The following is a 22961-nucleotide window of genomic DNA, read 5'->3' as shown; positions in this document are numbered from 1 at the left end:
CAAAGCTAAAACCTTAAGATCAGGTAGCCACACCCATTCAGCCTGTGACAAGGGGTCTCTTTAGCTGTACAGTAACATACTCATCTCAGAGTTGCCTGTTGTCTTTCTCTCTGAAAATACAAATGTTCTGTATCTAGGGCTCTTCATGGAATCATGCGGGCTCCAGTAGTTGCGGGCTGCCCTGACTTTCCAGGGATACTGCTTATACCATAATATCCCGTCTTTTAGGCTGTCGTCACTCCCATGATTGTAACTTTGCTTGGCAGGCAACAGCAACATCCTAACTAGGTCTCCATAAGCACTTAATCTTCACCTTCACAGCTTCAGTGTCCTCTTGGGGTCTCCCTGCTTGGCATCTGACCTTGCCATACATTGCGGGGCTTTAAGGGTTTCCTGGAATCCTTTGTGATGTCCTTACATTTGCATGTTTCATGCCTGCACAACTGTATCAAATGGTGCATGCAACCAAGCCCTGTTGTTGGCTCTAGACATAGCTTGGCTCCCTTGAAGCACATTTTCATTTGCCTCTGTGTGTGGACCCTGGTAAAACATTTTTTCTAGGTGGTTGTTTTTTAACAAGGAGTCCCTTCCGTGATGTTGTCAGCCTAAGACCATTCCTTCAAAATAAATGTGAGTTTTCACAAGTTGGCCTTACTGCCAGGGGGCTTTCCTACTGATAGGTTTCTTTGTAATGGAACTAAAAGCCCTTAACAGTCATAGTTGTGTTCCCACGACCTTGCTGCAACTCAAACCTTTCCTGCCAGGCTGTTTTCCCTGCCAAGCCGCAGCTTTCATAGCTTTTTGCTCTACTTGCCACCTTTTCTTACTGACAGACCTGGACAAGAGCAATTAACAGTAACCACGACATGCCCTGAACACTATCCTCTCTTGAAAAGTCCTCTGCCAAACAGACAAAAATTTAGTTCATTAGAGTTTAGCCACAGCCAAGTCCTCAGGACACTGGCAGAGTGTGATTCTCTGCTAGGATACAACAGCAATGTTGTCTAGCCTCGTTCTTGGTAAGAGTCCTTGCCCACCTCTGAAACCCTCTGACCATTTGGAGCGGATGGCGTTTCTTCTGAACTCCCACCAGAAGGACCAGCAAGCATCGCTTGCAACATTGTAGAGCTTCTCTAGCTCACACCTCCAAACTCTTTCTCATTCCTCCCACACATCTGCTCCAAATGCTCAGAGCTACATGGACATGGTCGCTTAATTCTTGGTACTAATTTTCTGTATTTCATTTGTGGAAGGAGTATTGACTTCTTGTTTGAAGATTACTTATTTAAGCGGAGGTATATGTGTAGGTGCCATCAGAGGCCAGAGGGTGTTGGATGCCCCTGAACTTCAGATTGGGGCAATTTGTCTGATGTGGGTGCTGGGAAACAGACTTGGGTTCTCTGAGAGAGAGAAGCAAGTGCTTTAACTGCTGAGCCAGTTCTCCAGCCCCCAACCTTTTGTTTTAAAAAAAAAACAAAACAAAAAACAACAGTCCATGAGGTTGAAACAGGCTACAGCAAGCTCAGAATGGTCTTGGTGGGTTGTGATTGCAATCTTCACATGGACACTTAGAGCTTTCCCATGACATCACCTTATGGCTCGGCTACTCTGCTATGTGAGTATTCACTAAACCAAAGGCCATAGACTAGGTAGGTTAACTAGTTTATTTTCCACGTTTCTGGAGGCTGGGAATCACAGAGAAGGGCGGCATCAGGCTCCATGTTTGCTCAGGGTCCTTTGCTGGGTTGCAGATCAGCACCTTGTTGCTGTATTTTACACAGATGAGAGACCATCTCCCTCGACTTTTCTAATAACGGCATCAGTCCCAATCACAGGTGTTCCACTGTCATGACGTTCTAGTAATTTGGGAGAATGCATCAATTTGGAGAGATACAGAGCGTCCGTACACAGCATGGTCTATGCTGAGGTTGTTTTCGGGCCAGTTGTATGGATTTAACGTCAGATCCATGGCTTCCACAGAACCGGGTGGAAAATGGCAAAAGATGAAGTTTACATATGCTGATTTTTCTCAGATTTTACAGCTGTTATTTAACCTGGCTGAAAACTGGGAATGAGTCACAAGAACCTTGTAACTGTGTTTGGGTGAGGAGCAGTGAGCAGTCGGGAGCAGTGGTGGCAGGACATTTTCAATGCACACATTTCATATGGTGAGCGTTTTGAGCCACATGAATACATCACAGTTGTTAAAGGAGGAAAATATATGCGATGTTCTATCAAAGGGCTCTTTTTCCAGTCCCTTTTGCTTGTTTCTTAGAAGAGATATTTACAAGGTAGCAACTTTCATCTGTCCTCAAAAAAAAAAAAAATCCATATGTAAACATGACAGGAATAAAAACTAGCACCTTTTGGTATTTACAGATCCAGATTCCATTCTGAGTGCTGAAGGACCCAAATGTTAAGGCAATGAAATATATTCTCTACAGTAGGTAACATATGAAATACAGAATGAAATAATAAAATTCGCGGATAATGAAACTGAAGCCTAGAGGCTAATAGCCCATTGTAATTAAATGTTCACTTTGGCTAATTACATTGGGGTTAGAACGCAGACACTTGAGCTTTAAGAGCAGACAGAATGGACAATCTATTGTAAGATGATGGGAAAAGAGAAGAACAGCTATGAGGAAGTAGAGATGTGGGCTTTTTAGATTGCTCGGGGTGAATGGACAACCGACAGACTGTCACCGGAGCAGTTTTATCAGTTATGGTGACAGACATTACCAGAAACAATCATAGAACCAACCATAAGGGTTGTCTAGGTATTTCCTTCAGAAAGCATTTCCTTGGAAAAAAGTTGGGAAGGGGGGAAGGGGGGTCATGAGAAAGCTAGAGGAACTCACAACAAAGTTAAAAGTTAAAAGACCTGCATTGCCTTCCCGAGGTTACCAAAGCAGTAAACCGCTGCTAGAGGAAAGATTCACACTAGGGGTGGCAACGGCAGAAGAAGAAGCAGAACTGAGTGGCTGGTGGGCTGAGGTGCAAAAGCAGCCAAGGGAGCAGCTGCATTGACAGTTACAAAAGAGGCAGAGCTCCAGGCTGTGACAGGTGGACTTGGCGGCAGCAGCTGAGCAGGCCTCCTGACAAATACCTAGAGATACACAAACTGCCAGAGAACAGTTCTTGAAGAGCGGCTCCTTGCTTACCCACCATTCCTATTGGGGTACAGCAGAAGGGCTCCAGCCAGCTGACTGGTAACAAAAGTGCAAGACTGGACTCTGTTTTTATTTAAAGAATTTGGTATTTTATTCACTGTGGATTTTTGTATTTAAAAAATACATCATTTTAATATCATTTATCTTGATACAAGTTTTTTTGTGAAATTGCTTTAAGTATTTTATATTTCATTATGTCTCAACTGTCTAAAATAAATGTTTGGATATAAGTTTAAGAAAACACATGGAAAAAGAAAAATGTTAAGTTTCCTATGAAGTCAATTAGTCATTAGACAAATATTTCTGGAGCATTTTATGTTAAGCACTGCCCTCGGTTCCGAATGTTTCTATTATGTATTTTTAACGCATGCTACAGCATTTTAAATAACACTGTAATTATAAAGACTCCAATAGCCTAAAGCTTATCGTAGGAGAGTTGAATGAAATGCTCCGAGACTTGGCTATAAGCCTGTCACTAAATGTTCATATTCCCTAATAATGTCAAATCCCTTTGCAACATCATTAGGTAACTTCCCATTCTGAACTTTAATGCTAGGGAGGGACTGGTGAGTGTCTGCTCCAATGAAAATAAAAAGAATATAATTAGAAAAGAAGCCTCTTTAAATCACTTAATTCCTCAAAATCAGTTTCTCTCTACATAAAATACAAACAATTAGAATGTTAAAGCTTCACTTATGTCTGATAACCTATAATCTCTGAAGTAACAGATTTAATTCAGCTGACAAACTCTGAATTACAGTGGGTTTTAACTCAATCCCAATTAATGATCCCCCAATTTCATTTTTCTGTATTGTGGGATCAAAAGAAAAGTATACATAAATATAAAACTGCATATGCAGTATTGTCATTTTTAAATTGCTCACCAAGAACAATACTTAGACCACTTGACTCTTCAGCGTCTGGGCAAATACACCTGATCGCTTTAGCTACGGTTTTTTTTTTTTTTCACTTCCCTCTTTGAAACTTTATCAGCAGAACGTTTGAAAAAAAGATGGAGTCGGATGAAGGGAATGGGATGACGAGCATGTTTTGCAAACACTTAATTTTTTATTTTTCATATTAAAACGTTTCAAACTTCAAGGAAGAGTGCCATCAGCATAAGTGGACTTAAGATGCTTCTGAGGCTGACCTTGGATTTGAAGGGCAGGGAGAGGGGGTTGATCTAGTTTAAGTACCAGGGAGGCCTGTGTGATAAGACGGTTGTAAATGAAAGGAAGAACTGGAGCCAACCTTGGCCAGGAGGATTCAGACACCTGCCGGGCCTTGCTTGCGTCAGTACGTGATTTTAGATCCTGCAGCCACGGGAGATCAAGTTCTTACTGCCCGCAGGAAGGCTAGTTAAAATGATAAAGAGGCTCTATTTCTGTTTTAGTGGATTTAGCAAAGGAAGAGACTTAACCAGGTCACTGGACTCGCTTTCAGAAAAGCCCGCGAATAAAAACACCCCAACATTGGCATTTCTACCTTTGCAAAAAGTTGCTCGCAGACGCCCTCACGGAGAGGGAGGAATCTGGAGTAGCAAAGCACCGTCTCAAAAATCAAAAACAAAAACCAACAAAAAAACATCCTGACAGCGTCCCCGTTCCACGCGCAGCGCTCCCACGCTGGCCCAGCGCTCCGGTTCGGGGTCTCGGGGGCGCGCAGTCCGGCCGGGGGGGAGGAGCGTGGAAGCAGGGTCCTCGGAGCACCCAATCAGCAGCCAGCCCCGGCGGTGGCGCCAGTGACGTCAGAGGGGCTCCCTCCGCCCCACTGCGGGCGGACGCCGGGAGCAGCCAGCCACCCGAGCTCTAGGCTGCGGCGGGGCGGTGCACGCGGAGCCGGGGCAGTGCGCGTGCGCAGCCGCTCACCGGGGGGAGGCGGGGCAGACGGGCGGGCACGCGCATGCGCGCTCCCGGGGCCGTCGCGGGCGGAGGGGGCGGCTCCTCGAGTGTTGGCGACCCTAAGGCCGTACGGCAGGCGGGCGGCAGGTGCCGCGGCCCGGCGCCGCTGCCTCGTCGCGCGTCCCCGCGATGAGCCTCGTCCTCCGGCCTGCCCCTGCCGGCTGCCGGTCCGCGCGGGCCTCACGGCGTGACCTGAGCCTCGTGGCGTGGCGGGCCCCCGCGGCGCGACGCGGGCCCTGAGCGGGAGCGGCGGTGCCTCCCGCGGCCCAGGCCTCGCCCTCCCGCGCTCCTCGATGTCTCCCCGGCGGGGAGGACGCTGCCTGCGACACCCGCCGAGCGGCGCCCCCCGGAGCGCCCCGCTGCCGCCCCGCGGGGACGATGAGGGCGGAGGGCGCCGACCACTCGATGATCAACCTGTCGGTGCAGCAGGTCCTGAGTCTCTGGGCCCATGGCACGGTGCTGAGGAACCTCACGGGTAATGTGCGGGGCGGAGGGAGCGGTGGGGACCCACTCACTCCACGCGTGTTCTGGGCGTCCGAACCCTCGGCCCGGTGCCGGCCGCTGGAGCACGCGCGAGCCACGTCAGTGTCCAGACTGGATCACAGTTCACGTTTGTGCCACTTACCCCCCCTCCCACTCGCCCCGCATGCACACATGCGCGTGCTCTCGCGCCCCCCCCCCCCCCCCCCCCCCCCGCTACTTGCAGTTTCGATCATTTTTATTCTTTCTTTCCTGGTGTAGCTCATTTTCTTGCCGACAGATCTCAAACCAAATGCAGCAGTTTCATTCCCTGCTCACGGTGATCTGTTTGCTTGGACCATTCGTTTCTTTTTTGGAGATGACTAAGTAGATTATAGTGGGTCAGGGGCTGGGCCCAGGTCTAGAGCAGTCAGAGCAGCTGTCTGTCTTCTCACCAATTTCCTTTTGTCTGTTTGTGTGTCCTGGCCTCAAGATGCTGCTTTTGTGACATTTGGGAATCCAGTGTACTTCCCTTCAATAATCAGGTGTTTGGGAATTGAATTTCACTACATTATAGCATCAGTTTGTGGTTGTTGGAGTGAGGCTTTAGTACATAGAATATTTTCATTTAATCTGTAGGCTTGCTTTGGGAAGAAACTTTTGGTTTTCTTAATGTGGAAATGTTTATACTCTTGAGTTCTGTGTGTTTTAAATACCTTCTAAAGAGCAATACTGACAGGAAAGCGATTAACAGTTTGAGTCTGGGGCGTCTGCTTTTCTGAGGCAACAACCCCCCCCCCAAAAAAAAACCCTCAGTTCTTTAAAATGTCTTTACTCCAAGTAAACAGTAATATTTCAAATCTGTGATATCAAGTTAAAAGCACATAGTATACATATGCATATGTTTATAGGTAAAATCTGGCATGATACAGGGCTCACATGTTCGCAGAGGAAAATGTGATGGAATTATGTAGCACAGGACAATTTTCAGGGTACTTAATTCCTTCTATGCGGAAACTACACAACTGGGGGAACTCGGGAGCCAGCAGAGTCTTCTTGGCTGCATGTTTATATAGTTCTGAAAAGTTAAATCCATGTAAAGATCATTTCAAGATAGACTTCTTTATCTTACTTACGATTTTGTATTTATCCACAGTTTCATATTTCCAAAGTCTGAATTGTTTATTAATGAATAATGATATATTTAGTAAGAATATATTACCTATATTAATAACTAGCTTGGCTCCTCAAGGTATTTTACAGAAAGTTGGTTCAGGGAGTCTTAAGAGTACGTGAAGATGTGTGGGTCTGTAGGCAAGATTTAGCAGTCTTTTAAAACATTTAAGGCTCTCATTATTATGATGGCTTTTCCGCTCCACAAGTCACCCATTTGATTAGTAATACCTGGAGAGCTTCAGTTATCTCTGGTGTGAGCCTAATAATTGCTTATAGAAAACGACAGCTTGTGGTTCTGTGTGTCCTGCACACATGGGATCATAGCTGTCCGGCATGTCGCTTGAGGCTCAGTCAAGAGATGCAGTTCACTGTGCCACGTACAGCCTGGTCTGTTTAAAATGAGCAAGCAAGCACAGCTCCCAAGGCAATAAGCCCACCATTTATTGGATGTCTCCTATGGATTCCTTCTCTGTATATAATTTCTAATCTTAATAACTCTGCTATATACAAAGCAATTCAGGCAGATTAAACTACCCTAAGTTATAGGGAGCAAATGGGGCTTCAGTGCGAACCTGCCTACAGAATGCCTTCTCTTTGCGCTTCCCATAGCTCTGTTTTCATTCTTCTACTTCTGTTCCTTGTACCTACTTCTGTTTTTAATTGCATTACATTTTTGTCTCTTCTGGTTTGAGTGCTTTGAAAGCAAGGCCACTGTCTTGATCATTTCTGAGTTCTCATGTCGTAGCACACCAGCGTCTGGCACACTGTGAGTGCTGAGTCCATGTTTATTGAAGTTAGACTGTGAAATAGTACCTAATGCAGGACTTAAACATGCTGCTGCATTGCATTTCATCTAGGTCTCTTGGAATAAATGTGTCATTAAAGTGTAATGAGGTGCTTAGGCGGTCTTTGTAGACAGTCATTTCACACACTTGGAAGACATGCAAATGCATATTGAGCGCAGTTGGATTTAGTGCTTGGTACCCCGGCTCCCATGTTCTCTATTTGATATTTTCAATAGTTTTTGGGAGATTGTGTTTCTTTACAGATACAGACATTGAAGCAGAGAGTAAACTTCTGTTTGGTGCTAATACAATTGTAATATGTACTGTTAATTCAGAAGGTGTATTTGACATCATAGCAAACTTGTAAGTGAAGCATAATGAAAAGAAGCATAGTATAAAGCCAGGGTATCTTGGATTATGGCTGAAGGAATTATAGAAATCTGGGTATTGGGAATTTGGGTTAGTTAAATACCAAATAAGAGAAAAGTAAGCTCTCATTTCTGTTCTTTGTACAGACAAGCAATGTGATTTTACTCTTAGGATTTTGTCTAAAAGGCAGGAGTCTGACCTTTGGAAAGCAGTCTGATGTATGCATTGCTTTGACAGGAATAAACGTAAACGGAGAAGAACTAGAAGCATCCTAACCTGAGAGTTCTAGAGTTTCTGAACTCCCCATCTGTCTTAGCAGCCTGCCTTGAGAGATGTTTAATGGCAGAGGCAGGGTGGGAGCCGCTCTGCAGTTCCCTGCCGTCCTTTCTGTCCCACATAGCTGCTTAATCTGGGCAGGTCTGAGAAAACGTAAATCTAATGATACTTACGATTAGCCTGGCACATACTTGTCGAAGCCCGAGAATATGGAAAGGTATCTCCAGTGGCTGGGTCTCATACATTCCAAGACACCTCCTCTACACCTACCCTCCAGCCTTCTTCACCCCTGCCATCTCCCCAGATTGCCTGAGACCACAGAGAGTATCTAATCCTTAACATGTGTGCTTATGATACAGTTTACTCTCTGTTAGGTGCAGTAAGATGCTTAACACAATAAAGCTGGAACAAATTTAACCATACACTGTCACTCCTGTGGCACTCCTGTTGCACTCTGATGCTATTAGGTAAAACAATGGGCTATTTGAACACAAGCATTGCAAGACCGAGGCTGGCTATCCAGTAGCTAGCAGTCAGCATGTTAAGGGAGATGACAGAGCTGATTCTTAGTAAGAGCAGGACCGCATGAGATGGCACCGTGCTGTTGAGCATGGCCAGCAATATTGAAAGTATGACTTGTTTGTTCCTAGAATTCTCCATTTGGTGTGTTTGGATGGTTGGTGATACAGGTAGCTGAAACCATAGAAACTGAGATTTTTGAATGATCGTTTACTGATTTGTTCTGTTAAAAGAAGATGCTGAAAAATGCTAGATATTATTGAAAATATATCCCAGTATTCCCAGTCATAGGAATCCTCTAAGGTTTGGTCAGCTGTTTAATGTTTCCCTCTTTTGGAGACACTCACATGAAAATTCTGAGAACAAGCCGTTTCCAAATCCTGTGTCTGTCACTAGGTGACCACCGTCCACAGTTGCTGTGTGTCTACACTTTCCTCTGGATGTAGTATTTAGGATTCCTCCTTTGCTTAACCCTGAATAGGATATAGGTTTTTTTTTTTTAAGCTTAGTAGAGATGAATGGCTTCCTTCCTTTCTTCATTCACAAGTACCTTTTTCTGTGAATGTATTCTAAATTCCTACCCCTCAATCTGAAGTTGGACTCGATACGGTTGTTACCTTTTCAGCTTTGTAACTTGATGGTTTTTCTCCAGATAATTAGCTGTATCTTTTTGCTTTATTTTGCTTTCCTTAACTGATTTGGCTTCCACTTTGTATTCTGATCCAAATTTGGTTACTAAGGATTTAGAGAAGAATTTTACTTTAGAAAAGGCAAGTCCTTACGGCTGGCCAAACATAGTGGGGTAGGGGAAGGGTTACTGAGCCCTGGGAGGAAAGTAGATGCTATCCACTTAGGCTTGTCCACTTCCTCTTTGAGAGCAGAAAATGTGGGGGACAAGTGTACCCTTTCTTCTCTTATTAGTAATAAATGTTGAGAGTCTTGGGTCCAATATATAGTGAAGAATAAAAGTTTATAGGCATATCTATATACACATATATGTGTATATATACTGTTCATTTTGTATGTACATGTATATGTATGCACAGTGGTTCCTCAAATTATGATGTGGTTATAGTCTGATAAACCCACCGTAATGAAAAAAACTACTAATAGGAAGTATGTTTAATATATCTGTCTTACCAAAACCAACACTTAGCCTGACCTACCTAAAATGAGCTACAGTATCCCCTGGTTGGCTGGAAGTCATCTAACACAGCATCCATTTATCGCACACACAATGGAGAACAGAGAGCGTGGTTGGGTGGACATAGGCTGACAGCATTGTAAAATTGAAACTCTGTAAGTTGAACCCCTGGTAATTTGGGGTCTCTCTGTCGATACCCATTTCCTCTCAGAGTGGTCATACACATACTGTGCTGGTTTCCATTTAGAATTTCATAGTTGATGTCAGCCAGAAAGGAAGAAATAGTTCCTATCTGTGTGGTGTGGTGAACACCTTCACTGTTGTTTTCAGGTAGCTGGGGCTCCCTTGGTGTGACTCTGTGTTCACTGCTAGGTTATACTCCCTTACTAAGGCAGGCCTGTCGAGAGTGGTCAGAAATCCACTGCTGTTACTCGGTTGGTAAACTCAGCTTTAATCCTACATGCTGTGTTGTGTAGTGTATGCGTGCAGGATCCCACAGGTGACTGTTTTTGAAGCACATGATTGGTATTTCTTACTCTTGTGATAAGCACAGTAGTGCAGGCAGATTGTGTTTTGTAGCATGCATCATTCTAGAAGGCCCGCCTGTGTGTTTAACAGGAGGCTGTAAGCTTTGAAAAGTCAGACTTACCGTTCCCTGGGCTCACACTTCACTTCCACTCCGTTATTTTGGAACTGTTCATAAGTCTGGAGTACTGCGGACTCATTTAAAGAATATCTGATTATTGACTTTATAATAATTAATTATATAACATGATTTCATTTATCTTCGCTTTATTTAGTCACCAAGACTGAGCTAATTGTAAAGACAGGTCAGAGATGTTGTGCATTAGTAACTGTTCTAGGAACCCCGAACTGGAAAGGAAGGGAAATTGGGTCTAGGGAAGGGACCAGAATTAAAAGTGGTCAGGTGTGGCAGGCAGGCATTGCCTGAGAGGTGAGCATTGACTGTGCATAGTTATGGGGAGAAAAATCTTAACTCATCCACCAGCTTCTGTGCCAGAGTTATACAGAGCACTTCCCATGTGTTTCCCTGTAGTTAGTTGCTGTGTATGAGTGTTTAAGGTGTGATAGGGCAATTACATATTTTAATGACCTCTCTAACCAGTAATAGTTAATTATAGACTGCACAGTGGTGGCAGCACCACATTTAAGAGGTCTCCTTAACCTTAGCCGGGCCCTGGTAGTGCACTCATTTAATCTCATCACTCAGAAGGTAGAGGCAGAGCCAGGTGGATCTCTGTGAGATCGAGACCAGCCTGGTCTACAAAGTGAGTTCCAGGACAGTCAGGGCTACAAAGAGAAACCCTGTCTTGAAAAAGAAAACAAAAGGGGCGGGGGCGGGGAGGGGCTATCAATTTCATTTAGTGAACTTGACCTTGAACTAAGTAGACTCAGCTTAAAGAAACTTTCCCCTAAAATTTAGGGAAGTAGGAAAAGCCAGATTTTACCAGAGACTAAATGTCTAGCCCTGGAGTGTAACCTAGGAGCACATATTCACTTCCTGTAGGACTTAAAGAAGATAACGTGTGACTTCCAGGTGGAAACCTTAGAGACCTGGCGTGTTTGAGCAACTGACAGGCTTGTGTTGCTGCCCTTCCCTTGAGGAGCTGTCCTGAGTACTTGAGAGCACGCTGATTTGTCTCATATTTTCGTAATTCACCATGACTTAGATCATTCTTACACAAAACAGTTTGTGTCTAGCATTTTAGTTTTAAGAATGTGGACATGTCCATGTTAGAACTTTCTTTGTAGAATATAACATTTTTCTAAACCTTTTTAGTGAGCAGGACAGGGCGCCAAGAACATTCATGTGTTTTAGTTGATTAATGCCCCATGTGGTAGGTACACGTCTAGTAGAGACGTGGCTCAGGACTTGAGGAATCATTGCTGTTCAGCAAACGTGTCATTTACTCAGAGGTAAATTGCACCTGGTGATCCCCTCATAGGCCTCTTTTGCAGTGAGCATTAACTTACAGATTTGAACTGCTTTAATGTTGAGTTACAGTTACTCTCAAGTTTTGAAGCTCAGAACAAGGAACAGGCTCTTCGGGAGTAGTGCTGGTTTTGGGTGCTCCCGTCCACCTGTCAGCTGGGCCTGTGTTCTCTGTAGACTGTCCTGGGACCAGAGAGACAGCTTCCACAAACACATCTGTGTAGCAGGTGGCAGGTGGCAGGAAGGCTTGAGGTCTTCAGAGGGAGGAATAGTGGCAGTACAGAGAGAGCGAGGGCATGCAGTCCCAGAGAAACAGAAGGCCCTAAGAAAGGAGGCTGCTGGGCATGCACAGTTACATGGAGCAGCCATGGGAAGCCTTTCCAGGAGCTAATCTGGACTTGACTGCAAGCCCTGTGCTGGCCATTGTGGTACACGCTGATAAACATAAAATGGTTCTGGAAGACTGGGCGCTTTCAGAAGTGCTTCTTGATGGCTTGTTGACTTTGGAAAGGACCAGGAGTAGGATTTTGAAGAAAACTAAAGGAGGAGATTGGACCTGTGTATGTGATGGTAGGGAGTGAGGGCAGGTCAGTTGCTTATAGAGTGTTCCAGGTATAGTACACTAACAGGAGTGATGCCCTTGGATGTGTGTCAAGCAAAGATTTTGTTTTTTTAAATCAGAAATAGGAAACTAGTTTGCATCCTCAAATTGTACTTGTCCTTCTGTCATGCACAACTTCAGGCTGAAGTAGTTGCTACTAACCTTGCTTGCATATGGGGAACCACTAGGGCTGGGTATACAGCAATGAGGGTCCAGTCCAAGTATAAAGTATGGGTCTTCAGGGATTTTAGAGCTGCTCGTGGGTGATTCTGTCATGGAGTGCTCAGCAAATGGGAGTGTATGCTTAAAAACTACTAAGAGTTTTTGGAATGAGCTCTTCACTGTTCTGTAACATGATGGAAGTTAATGTTGTGGAGTAGGGTGACCATAGACAGACTCTCCATATGAACAGTTAATATTTGAGGATAGTACCATAATATATTAAAATACTTCATTTATATAATCATTAGCCATAAAGATCCCTGTTAATGTATAGTGTGTGTGTGTGTGTGTGTGTGTGTGTGTGTGTGTATTAGGGTTTGTAGACCAGGCTGGCCTCAACTCACAGAACTCTGCCTACCTCTGCCTCCCGAGTGTTGGTATTAAAAATGTAAGGCACCACACTTGGCATATATTTAAAATTTCTAAGTCATGTAGTTTCATTAAATCCAAAGCATATAGAATTAAATATTTAAAGTGTCTGTAAATCTGTAACTGAAGTTTGTTAGAAATCTTCCTGACGCCAAGCTAACTGTGGTCCTTCTAGATTTGTGTCTGCATGTGGAGTCAGAAGAATCTGTGCCACGAATCTGACTTTTGTCATTGTGCCCAGTGTCTGTTGAGAAGTCAGAAGAGGGCATCAGATCTCCAGGAACTGGAGTTATAGATGGTTGTGAGCCACCATGTTGGTGTTAGGAAGTGAACCCTGGTCCTCCATAAGAGCAACAAGTGTTCTTAAGCACTGAGCCATCTCTCCACCTTGCAATCTGTCTTACATTAGACAAGCATGTTTCTCCCAGACCTTGCTTTTTTTTTTTACCTATAACATTAGTGTCAATTTTCATATTGATCTTGCCCTGCACACCACACCTTTAATCCCATCAGAGGCAGGATGATCTTTGAGTTCAAGGCCAGCTTCATTTACCTAAGTGAATTCCAGGACAGCCAGGGCTACATAAAGAGACCCTGTCTAACAACAACAGCAACAACAACAAAAATACAAGATGATGATGATAACAGTAATATTGATTGTATTGTATTGATATTAAGGAAAAACTGACTTAGAAATTTTAAAGAATTAAGGAAAGTTGAGAAAATATTAGGAGTCTATAAACAATTTTTCATTTATAAATAAAGATCTCATTAATCTTTGAATTATAACATTTCAAGCAGTCCTTCCTTAGACTTTCAGTATGCTCATTTGTAGGATGAGATTCAAAGCCAAGAAAAATCTTTGCTGTTTTATGACGACTTTGTAGCTTTTAGGACTGAACTGTTCCCTTGTACCTTGGTTTGGAACTTAGTTCAGTATCTCCAGCTTCCTTCTAGTTCTGAACTTGCTGTGGTTTTCATCCCACTGTGATGTCACTGCCTCTTTGGGATCATAGTGTCTCAACTGAGCACTTCTTGCTGAGTGTCTCTGGTTGTATTTTTGGTTTCTTCTGTTTTTTTGGTTATTTTTTTGTTTTTTTTTTTGTTTTTTTTTTTGGTTTGATTTGTTGAGACAAGGTTTCTCTGGCTGTCCTGGAACTCAATATTGTAGATCAGGCTGGCCTTGAACTCAGAGAGGTCCACCTGCCTCTGCCTTTGGAGTTCTGGAACTAAAGGCACACACCACTATCACCTGGCCTCTGGTTATGGCTTTATTTCCTGACCTGCCATTCATGCATGTGGTCTTATACTTAGTTTTAATTTGAGTAACATGTTATGTGTGGAGTTTTATTAGAAGTTATGCTATTCCAATAACAAGTTTATTTTTAGCTTTCAATATTAATAACCCTATATGATGAGACTGCAAAATCTTACCCATTTTTAAGATTGCTTTTAGGTCAGTGTCTGATTTAAAAATCATGTGGTAGTATGACTACTTTTTTTTAAACATCACCTATATGCCCTCAAGGTAAGTAGCTTGAGGACATTTAAGTAATAACATTGAAGTTTTCTATAGTTGATCTATTCTACCTTCATATAGATTTGGATTTTAAATAATTATTCCATTGTGTTTCTGAATGAGAGACTGCTGTAGCTTTAATGTAGAGCAGTTTTTAAGTTACTTTAAATAACTTGAGCATTTTAAAGCAAGTGCAACTGATTATTGTAAATGAAAAATCCTGCTTTTCTAAAGATTCCTTTTTACTGTTTAATGCTGCATATTGTAATTTACGATTTTGAAATTATATAATTAGCAAGCAAGAGGGTAATTTAACCTAAGTGGGTAATAAACAGTATTGCCATAACTTTTAAAAGGCGGTGTGTTAAGCAGTTGTTTAAGGTGCCAGAGCTGACTTTAAAAATTAGTGGTTTTCATCTTCTAGGAAGCAAAAGCAGAGAGCTATTAGAGATCTAAGTAGGCTTGTATGTTAAAGGACAGTTCAAGAGGGTAGAGACAGGAGTTCATCTTGAGTGATAGATGGAAAGATTTGTATCTGCTTATTTAATCTGTTACTCCTTCTTCATGCAGTGGCCCTTCACAATGGTGCCATTGGCCAAAGAAATTCCTTTCATGGTTTTAGCATGGGTGTGCTGACAGGTGAATCTCCTAATTTTTCCTTCCAAAAGACAAAATAAAAAGAAGAAAAGAAAAAGAAATAAAAAGCAGAAGAAATAAAAAAAAAATCTTCATTGTGACTTAGCTTTTTGAAGACATTTTTGCTAGATACAGGTATTTGCTTGCTGCCTTCTTCCCTTTGGTTTTCTTGTAGAGGATACTGGCTTCCGATTCAGTAATTTTGCTGTGGAGGGAATACCACTTGTCTGACTTTGGATTCTGAGACTCTTGGTGACTATCTCTTTTTTTCCTGTTGTCTCTTCTGGGATCCCAATTACATAAGTTATTTGTTGGAGCTCTGTAACTCTTGGGTGTTTTCTTCTATTTCCACTGTATTTTTTCTTCTTAGTTTTAATAATTTCTTTTAGTATATCTTTAAGTACCTAAATTCCTTGTCCAGGTGCCTCAAGTCTCTTAATGAGCCCATTTAAGGCTTGTTTTTTTTTTTTTTTTTATCTAATATGTTTTATTCAACTTCTGGGTAGAAGTTTTAACTCTAAGAGTTTCCAACTAGCTCTTAAATCTCGCTGCCTGGTGACTTTGCAGACTGCCATCTGGGTCAGGTTCTGTTGATTGTTGTATCTCTCAGAAGAGGGTTTTCCAGTTTTTGAGTGTGTCTTAGTTTTTATTGTTGGATGCATGATAGAAATGAGATACATAATCTTCACTGGCAAAGACCAGCAGTAATCCATGCTACTCAAGGGTTGAGCTGAGTTTGAGTTTGGCTGTTGCTGTGGCTACCTTTGCCATACCACATTCTTCATGTTCTCTGGAAGTTGCCACTGTTGACTTGTACTGGACATGGGACCTGATGCTGCAGGGCTGGTCTCGGGCCAGTGCTCCATTGCCAGTTTTCAGTCATCCTGATGCTTGCCTGCATGCTCGCTGCTGAGCTGTTGTTTGTGACCCAGGGCTAGGCTCATAGTGGGGATTCTGGTCATGCTTGGTATACTGGGGAATTGGGAGTAGAGCCTTCCCAGCATGCCTGCCTTTCCAACCATGGTGGTCTAACTTGGCTTTTGTCTATGCTTGTTCTTGGGTAGGTGTTTCTGGTGCCTTCTGCAGTAACTGACCTCTGCTTAGAGTAGGATTCTTGGTTCGTGGACAGTCTTTTGCTTTTCCCCTGAAGGTAGACATTTTTCCTTCTCCTGTTCTCTATACTGGAGCAGCAGTTTATTTTTATCTCTAGAGGGTAATAAGATTTGCCGCTCTCCCAGTGGCTGAGGGGCGGCAGACTGTGATCACCTATCTGGTCTACACTGTCTATATCACCAGGTGGCTTCTTTAGCCTCCTACTTTACACCCAGGCTTTCTAGGGCACACCCAGGAGAGAACAACACCCCTGTTTCTCATTCTGTTATTTTACTCAGCTGACAGTTAACACACAGATCTGGCTTCTTACTCTCCTAGATGGTGCCCATTATGGGGATGGCGGTATCTTTTGACTGACCTTGTTACCTAAGACCTTCCTTATGAGCTAAGGAAAAGTTGGGAGTTTGCAATATATCTCTTAAGGGGAGTAATAGTTCTTTTAGCTTTCTGTATCCTACATTCTGATTCATAGTTACTGTTTGAGAGAACATAGATTTAAAAGTATGGCCAAGTAGATGCAACATTTAAGGGAAAATGCCATACATAAACTAAAATAAACCTATATAAAGGTGTAGGTTAGGTAGTATCTTACTTTGTCTACTTGGCTTTTTCCTACATTTAGTTTTCTTTATTCCTCGTCTCTCACTCACATTTTGGATGGTCTTATAAGTAGACCAAACATGCTTTTCCATGTGTGTAATCCATGTGCTTTTATTTATCCACTAGTCCCTTCTAGAAATCTGGGGGGCCAGATATGACATCTCTCTTGTTCTCATCTAGGCTGCTGGACCAGTGGTCCTTCCAAATAGTCAAGTCCAGGCCTTAATTTCTTAACTTTTTTGTGTGTTTTTTTGTTTTTGTTTTTGTTTTTTGAGACAGGGTTCCTCTGTAGCTTTTGGAGCCTGTTCTGAAACTAGCTCTTGTAGACCAGGCTGGCCTCAAAGTCACAGAGATCCACCTGCTTCTGCCCTCCAAGTGCTGGGATTAAAGACGTGAGCCACCACTGCCTGGCCTTTCTCTGGACTTCTGACATCGTCTCACAATTGCCCATTTGCTTCAGGCTCAGTTTCCGGTATCTACCAGAGTGATGTTTTAAAAAATTGAATTTGGTTGTGTAATTTCTGTATTTAAAATATGTGTAGATACAGATATGGCAGGGCCATTACAGTCATGAACACACAGGAGCTATGGCTACACTACATGCAGGCATGTGTCACACGCATGTGCACACACATACACAGAGAGAAAGGGAGGGGGAGGGAGATGGGAAGAGATAAATATGAGAATAGGGAGTAGTTGGGAAGAAGGGAGTCAGCAGTAAAGGGGGAGGTGATAGAGGGTAGTGGGAGTGGATGTTATAATGCATTATATGCACATATAAAATTGTCCAAAATTTAAAAATTAAAAGATTTTTCAGTTGGCTGTCTAAAACCTTTCATCTTCATAGTAAAATGGACATTTTTTAGACTCTGTGACATTCCAGTCCCTCCCTGTTTTGCCTCTAACACTCCTCATTTCTCAACAGTTTTTGCCTTTGGTCATACCAGTTTCTACAGTTGCATTCAGTTGTGTGATTTGAACATCATGTTTCAGAGCTGTGGTTTCTCATGCTTGGCTATACATGAAAATCACCTGGAAAACATTAGAGAGCCCAGTGTCCAGTGTGTGATTATTATGTACAAGGCACAAGACCCCAGGAACCGCACCAACCCAAACTCCACAGCCCTCAAAGACAGTGATTCTCAGCCTTCCCAATGGTTCGACCCTTTAATACTGTTTGTTGTGGTGACTTCCAACCATAAAGTTATTTTGTTGTTACTTCATAACTATAATTTTACTACTGTTATTAATTGTAATGCAAATATCTGTGTTTTCCAATGGTCTTAGGCTACCCCTGTGAAGGACTTGTTCAACCTCAGGGGTTACAACTCACAAGCTGAGAACCACTGCTCTAAAACAAATCCTTCTGTTCTGTAAGTAGTGACTTCACTAAACTTTTGGGGCTTGGTAAGCCATATGGTCCTTGTCACAGCTACTCAGTCTGCCATTGTAGCGCAATAGCACCCATGGATGGTCTGAGCATGCATTCTGGTGTCCATGTAGAATTTTTTATGAAATTTTCCTCTTTGGATTTTAAACAATCTTCTTTGAGTGTGCAATTATTTTTAGCCATAGATTGTTCAGAGACAGCATGGAGCAGATATGACTCATAGGCTGTATTCACTTATTGGCCCGAAGCTAGGGGATCTTACCAAATTATAAATGCATTATATCCCATAGTGTAATCCGACATTACAAGATCAGAAGTTTCTGCTGTACGCAATGTAGTGGGAGCAATTTCTGTATGTTTGGATTCCCTGGATTTAAAAAAAAAACAACCAAACCGTAAAATCACCCTATTTGAACACTAGATTATTTAAAATATTGCAGGGACTATTTATATAAAGCTGAATATTATGAATAGTCCCTAAATGTTGTCTTTTGTAGGTGTCAGATTTTTCATCTTGAGGCATAAAGTATGTCGAATACATAGTTTTTATTAGAAAGGATGGTTACTGTTTATTTGTGTATGTGTGTATGCATGTGTGAATGTACCCACATACATGTCTGTTGAGGGGAACGTATGCCTGCTTATGCGTGGGGGCCATAAGACAACACCAAGTGCCCTCCTCTATCACTGTTTTTTTTTTTTTTTTTTTTTGAGGGCAGAGTTTCTTCCTGAACGGCGAGCTTATATTTTCTCAGCTAGCCTGGAAGCCAGTAAGACCTGGCCATGCTCCTGTCTGTCCTAGGGCTAAAGGCATATGCCACATACCCAGCCTGCTGTGTGCGTGTTGTGAGGACATGACACAGGTCTGCATGCTTGAGCTCTTTCCAGTCCCAGTGTGTTTCTGATGATAGGTCTTATTCTAGTACTAGACTATTTAAGTAAACATTTCTTATGTAATGGTAGCCCATGGTAGTGGTTTCCATCTGTGTTGCATGTTATGACAACTGGGATGATTTGATGGAGATGTAATTGATTACGTCTTACCTCCAGGGAAGAAGTTGCGCTTTAGGTAATTTCCAGGAGCAAAAAGCTTAATTTTATCTCCTTTGATGAACTAAAAAATGAAATAAAGCCTAATTTTTAAAAACTTTATTTTCAGTACAAATGTTCAGAAGTATTTTATACTCTCTTCAACAGCGAAGACTCTAAAATACTGTTCCCATTATCCATCTTATCCATCTGATAACTAATGCCCCGGTCTTTCATTGGTTTCTAACAAGCAGGATCAGCCAGTGTCTACCTTTCTTTGGTGTGTTTTTACTCAAGTGTTTTTTAGATGCCTCGAGATTGATTTCTCATATACCATGTTTGGAGTAAGTTAAAAGCATAGGAGCTGGTTAGTGACTTGGTAGCCAGGGCTGAGGGGTATTACAGATGGGTGCAGGGCTATTTCTTGTTTTGTTTGGAAACTGGAACAAATTATAATTCTCTCAGATCTCACAAAAAAGTAAGCAAACACATTGCAGTGATGCAGATGAAGTTAGTTTAAGATGACGATTGCAGATAGCCTATCTGTGGCAAATGACTAAGAAGGCTGAGATAAGTTTTGGATCCCCAGTTATTGGATATCCACTGCTGCTGATGTTATAAGCCAGTCAAACCGAATTAATAAATCCAGTTTTAATAAACAGCAAAGGACTCCTGGGTGACCCTCAGGGCAGGAGAGGAAGGAATCATGTAGCAAATATGGCTACCATGTTTTAGTTAGCCTGTAGGCATGATCTTGAGCTGCCCCTTGGAGTGGAACTGAGCCTTGGCAGGCTTTTTGGGGGGAGGGGCTGCTGCTTGGCAAACTTTTTGAGGGGTTTGGGATGGGAGGAGTGGGACCAGAGCGTGGAATGAGGCCCCAAGCTAGGGATCCCCAACATCCCAACCTTTTTGGGTCTATATGGACACTGGTAGGGCTTCCACCTAAACACCCCAGGCTCCTTGAGTATAGAAATGCTGGTTCAAGTCTGGCTACTTCCTTCAGGCATAGGGCAACGGGGGAAGGAGAAGTTGGGAGTTGGTGGGATCACACTCCGTGGGAGGTATAATGAAGAAGCATTTGGTTAACTGCCATTCTGGAGACCTCAGGAACCTGTTTCTTGAGGAGATGGAGAAGGCAGGTTGCTAGAAGAAAAAATAGTTATCTTCAGCCCTATGAATGGAGCTAGCCATGGGAATGGTGATAACTGCCAGGAAGAATGGAATGGAGAAGTGCCTTGGTCGTACAGAAGAAGTGAGGGTGAATGAGCAGGAGAGCAGATATGCCCTTTGTTGGGACTGTTGAAAAGCCAGGTTCTGGTTGCTGGGTATGTGCCTGCTTGAGCCTAGAGAGGTAGTACCAGTGGTGAGGTGCCAGGAGCTGGTGCAGGTACTGGTGTATTTGGAGGGCCATCTGTGGTTTGGCCTTGGCCCAGGCAGGAGGAGTGAATTTGCAAAATGAATTTAAAAATGGGTAGAATCAAAATGGGCTCTGGAGACTGTTTTCATCAGGCCAGGTTTGTTGATATAGTAGCAGAGCTTCTCCAGGAGCCTGTAAGTGTCTGTAAAACAACTGAACAGATTTACATCTTGTTGGCGTAATAAAAAGGCTATGGCTTTGGGTTAAAAGGCACCAACAATTTTAGAAGATAACCAGAGGAAATTTAAAACTCTGAACCACCAAAATTCTATCTGAAACCTGTTAACTTTGGGCTTTGGAACCCAAAGCACACCTGTCTGTACTTTTAACAGGAAACTTAACTAATGAGTTACCAGGGTGCTTGTAGCCTTGGGGTTGGGAGGGGGCACTGTTAAACTGGTACTCTAGTCATCAACACCACAAAATCTGAGAGGAATAAATTTGAGCAGAAGTGACAGCTTTCTAGCTACCTGGGCATCAATTCCAGATCTCTCTGTGGCCTTTGGCAAACCCAAGTCTCAGAAGCAATACTTGCCTTTAACTGCTAAGCCCAGGAGGCTTGACAGACTTTTCTGTGGAGTAGGGATTGATCTCCCTGTCTTGGCAGGATGGGATGATCGATCCCCCTGTCCTGTTGTCCAGTCCAGGCAGGGTCTAGGCAGCGGATGAGGTAAAAGGCAGTTTTCTTTCACCATGTGGCTGGCTTTGCCACATTTAAAGCAAGCCTCTAGGTGAAAGTTGGAAGTTCTGCAGCCATCCGTCTTGTTGGAGGAGATACAGGATGCTGCCAGGAGCTGGCATGCCCCTCTATCATGGGAAGCTTTTTTTTTGTTAAATGACATGCTCTCAAATCTGTAAAGGTGCTTGAGGATCAGGGTATCATTGCTGTTAGGTATATCTAAGTTAAGCCTATTGTTTAGACTTAACTTTGAGAGCATATAAATTAAATCTGGGCATACAGTTTACCCAGTCAGTTACAGCTTACCAATGTTAGTAAAAGCAAAAATAGTAGAAGGAATACTTGAGTCTCTGGTTTTCGCTGTGGCCCTGAGACCTAGAGCATAATCCTAATTTGTACAAGTTATAACATTGTAAACAATTTAGTGTTTTAAATCAGTATTGAGGGATTTACTTTTAGGTTACAAAATCTGGCTGCCAGCAAGATTCATCCCTGTACATGAATGTAGAGGTGTAACTTTTAATATTTCAGTGAACCAGCATTGTTTTAAATCATATCTTTTATAAGCCTTGTTTTTAGGATAGGACAGAAATTATACAGAAATATATCCTAACCCAAGGTATATTGGAGACTTAATGTCTCCTTGGTAGGGCTAGTGCATGTGGTCACCCTTAGTAAATATGGCAGTGAACTCTCTCTTTAGCTTAACCCAAATGGTGGCTGTCCACATGGTCACCCTTAGTAAAGATGGTGAAGTCATATGACCTCTGTCTCTGACCTTAGTTAGAATGGCGCGTGCCCACATGTTCTAAGGTATTGGCAAACCATGTGGTGTTTCCCAGAGCATTTTCAGTCTGGAGTCATAAGCCTTTAAGATTTTAAAATAAGTACACATACACACACAGCATAAAACAAGCATACTGTGGCCACGTTATTCAAAACACATACACACAGAACAGCCAGTTCATTCCAACAGAAAGGCCAGCAAAACTTTTCCTAGGAAACTGTCAGCTGACCGACTTAAAAATCTGAAAATAAGAGTTAACACTGTAGGGCTGGAGAGATGGCTCAGAGGTTAAGAGCATTGCCTGCCCTTCCAAAGGTCCTGAGTTCAATTCCCAGCAACCACTTGGTGGCTCACAACCATCTGTAATGGGGTCTGGTGCCCTCTTCTGGCCTGCAGGTATACACACAGACAGAATATTGTATACTAAATAAATAAATAAATATTTTAACAAAAAAAAAAAAAGAGTTAACACTGTAAATCAGCATAGGAAAGCAGAGTAAAGACAGTTCCTAGCCAGAGCAGGTGGCTGGGCCTCAGTGCTGGGCTCAGAGTAGCAGTGTCTCATGCACAGAGCCATGTGGAGGACACAGCTGACTGCAGTTTAAGCTGTTGGGGGAGAGGGAGTGAACAGCCATGTGCTGGGCATGAATCCCAGCGTGGCTGGACCAAACATCAGGGAAGCAGGCAAACTAGAGTGAGCATCCAAGAAAGCAACAAGTCAGGGAAACTGGGAGAGCAGTTGGATGGAAGCATGAACTACAGGCAGGCAGAGAACCAAGGAGATTGCCACACACAGGAACTGTGAACAGGGAGAAAGGGCAGGGACAGAGACAGCCGGAGGAA

The 22961-nt window shown here is 42.9% G+C and overlaps 1 protein-coding gene across 2 annotated transcripts in view; it reads left to right on the top strand.

Annotated features, from left to right (window-relative positions):
- Nucleotides 1-5077: 5077 nt before the first annotated feature.
- Tmem170b (transmembrane protein 170B) overlaps nt 5078-22961 on the top strand; it is a 40157-nt gene continuing 22273 nt past the window's right edge. For both annotated transcript variants that reach the window (XM_041632682.1, XM_041632681.1), the window contains exon 1: nt 5078-5549. In XM_041632682.1, the coding sequence (XP_041488616.1) occupies nt 5453-5549 (97 nt within the window). In that variant the 5' untranslated portion in view covers nt 5078-5452. The remainder of the gene's footprint in view (nt 5550-22961) is intronic.

Source organism: Microtus oregoni, unplaced genomic scaffold (assembly GCF_018167655.1).
Source record: "Microtus oregoni isolate MIOR12 unplaced genomic scaffold, Mior012 000042F_ref0000377, whole genome shotgun sequence".
Classification (NCBI taxonomy): domain Eukaryota; kingdom Metazoa; phylum Chordata; class Mammalia; order Rodentia; family Cricetidae; genus Microtus; species Microtus oregoni.
The sequence above is the reverse complement of the archived record's forward strand: the minus strand, read 5'-3'. Positions and strand labels throughout refer to the sequence as shown.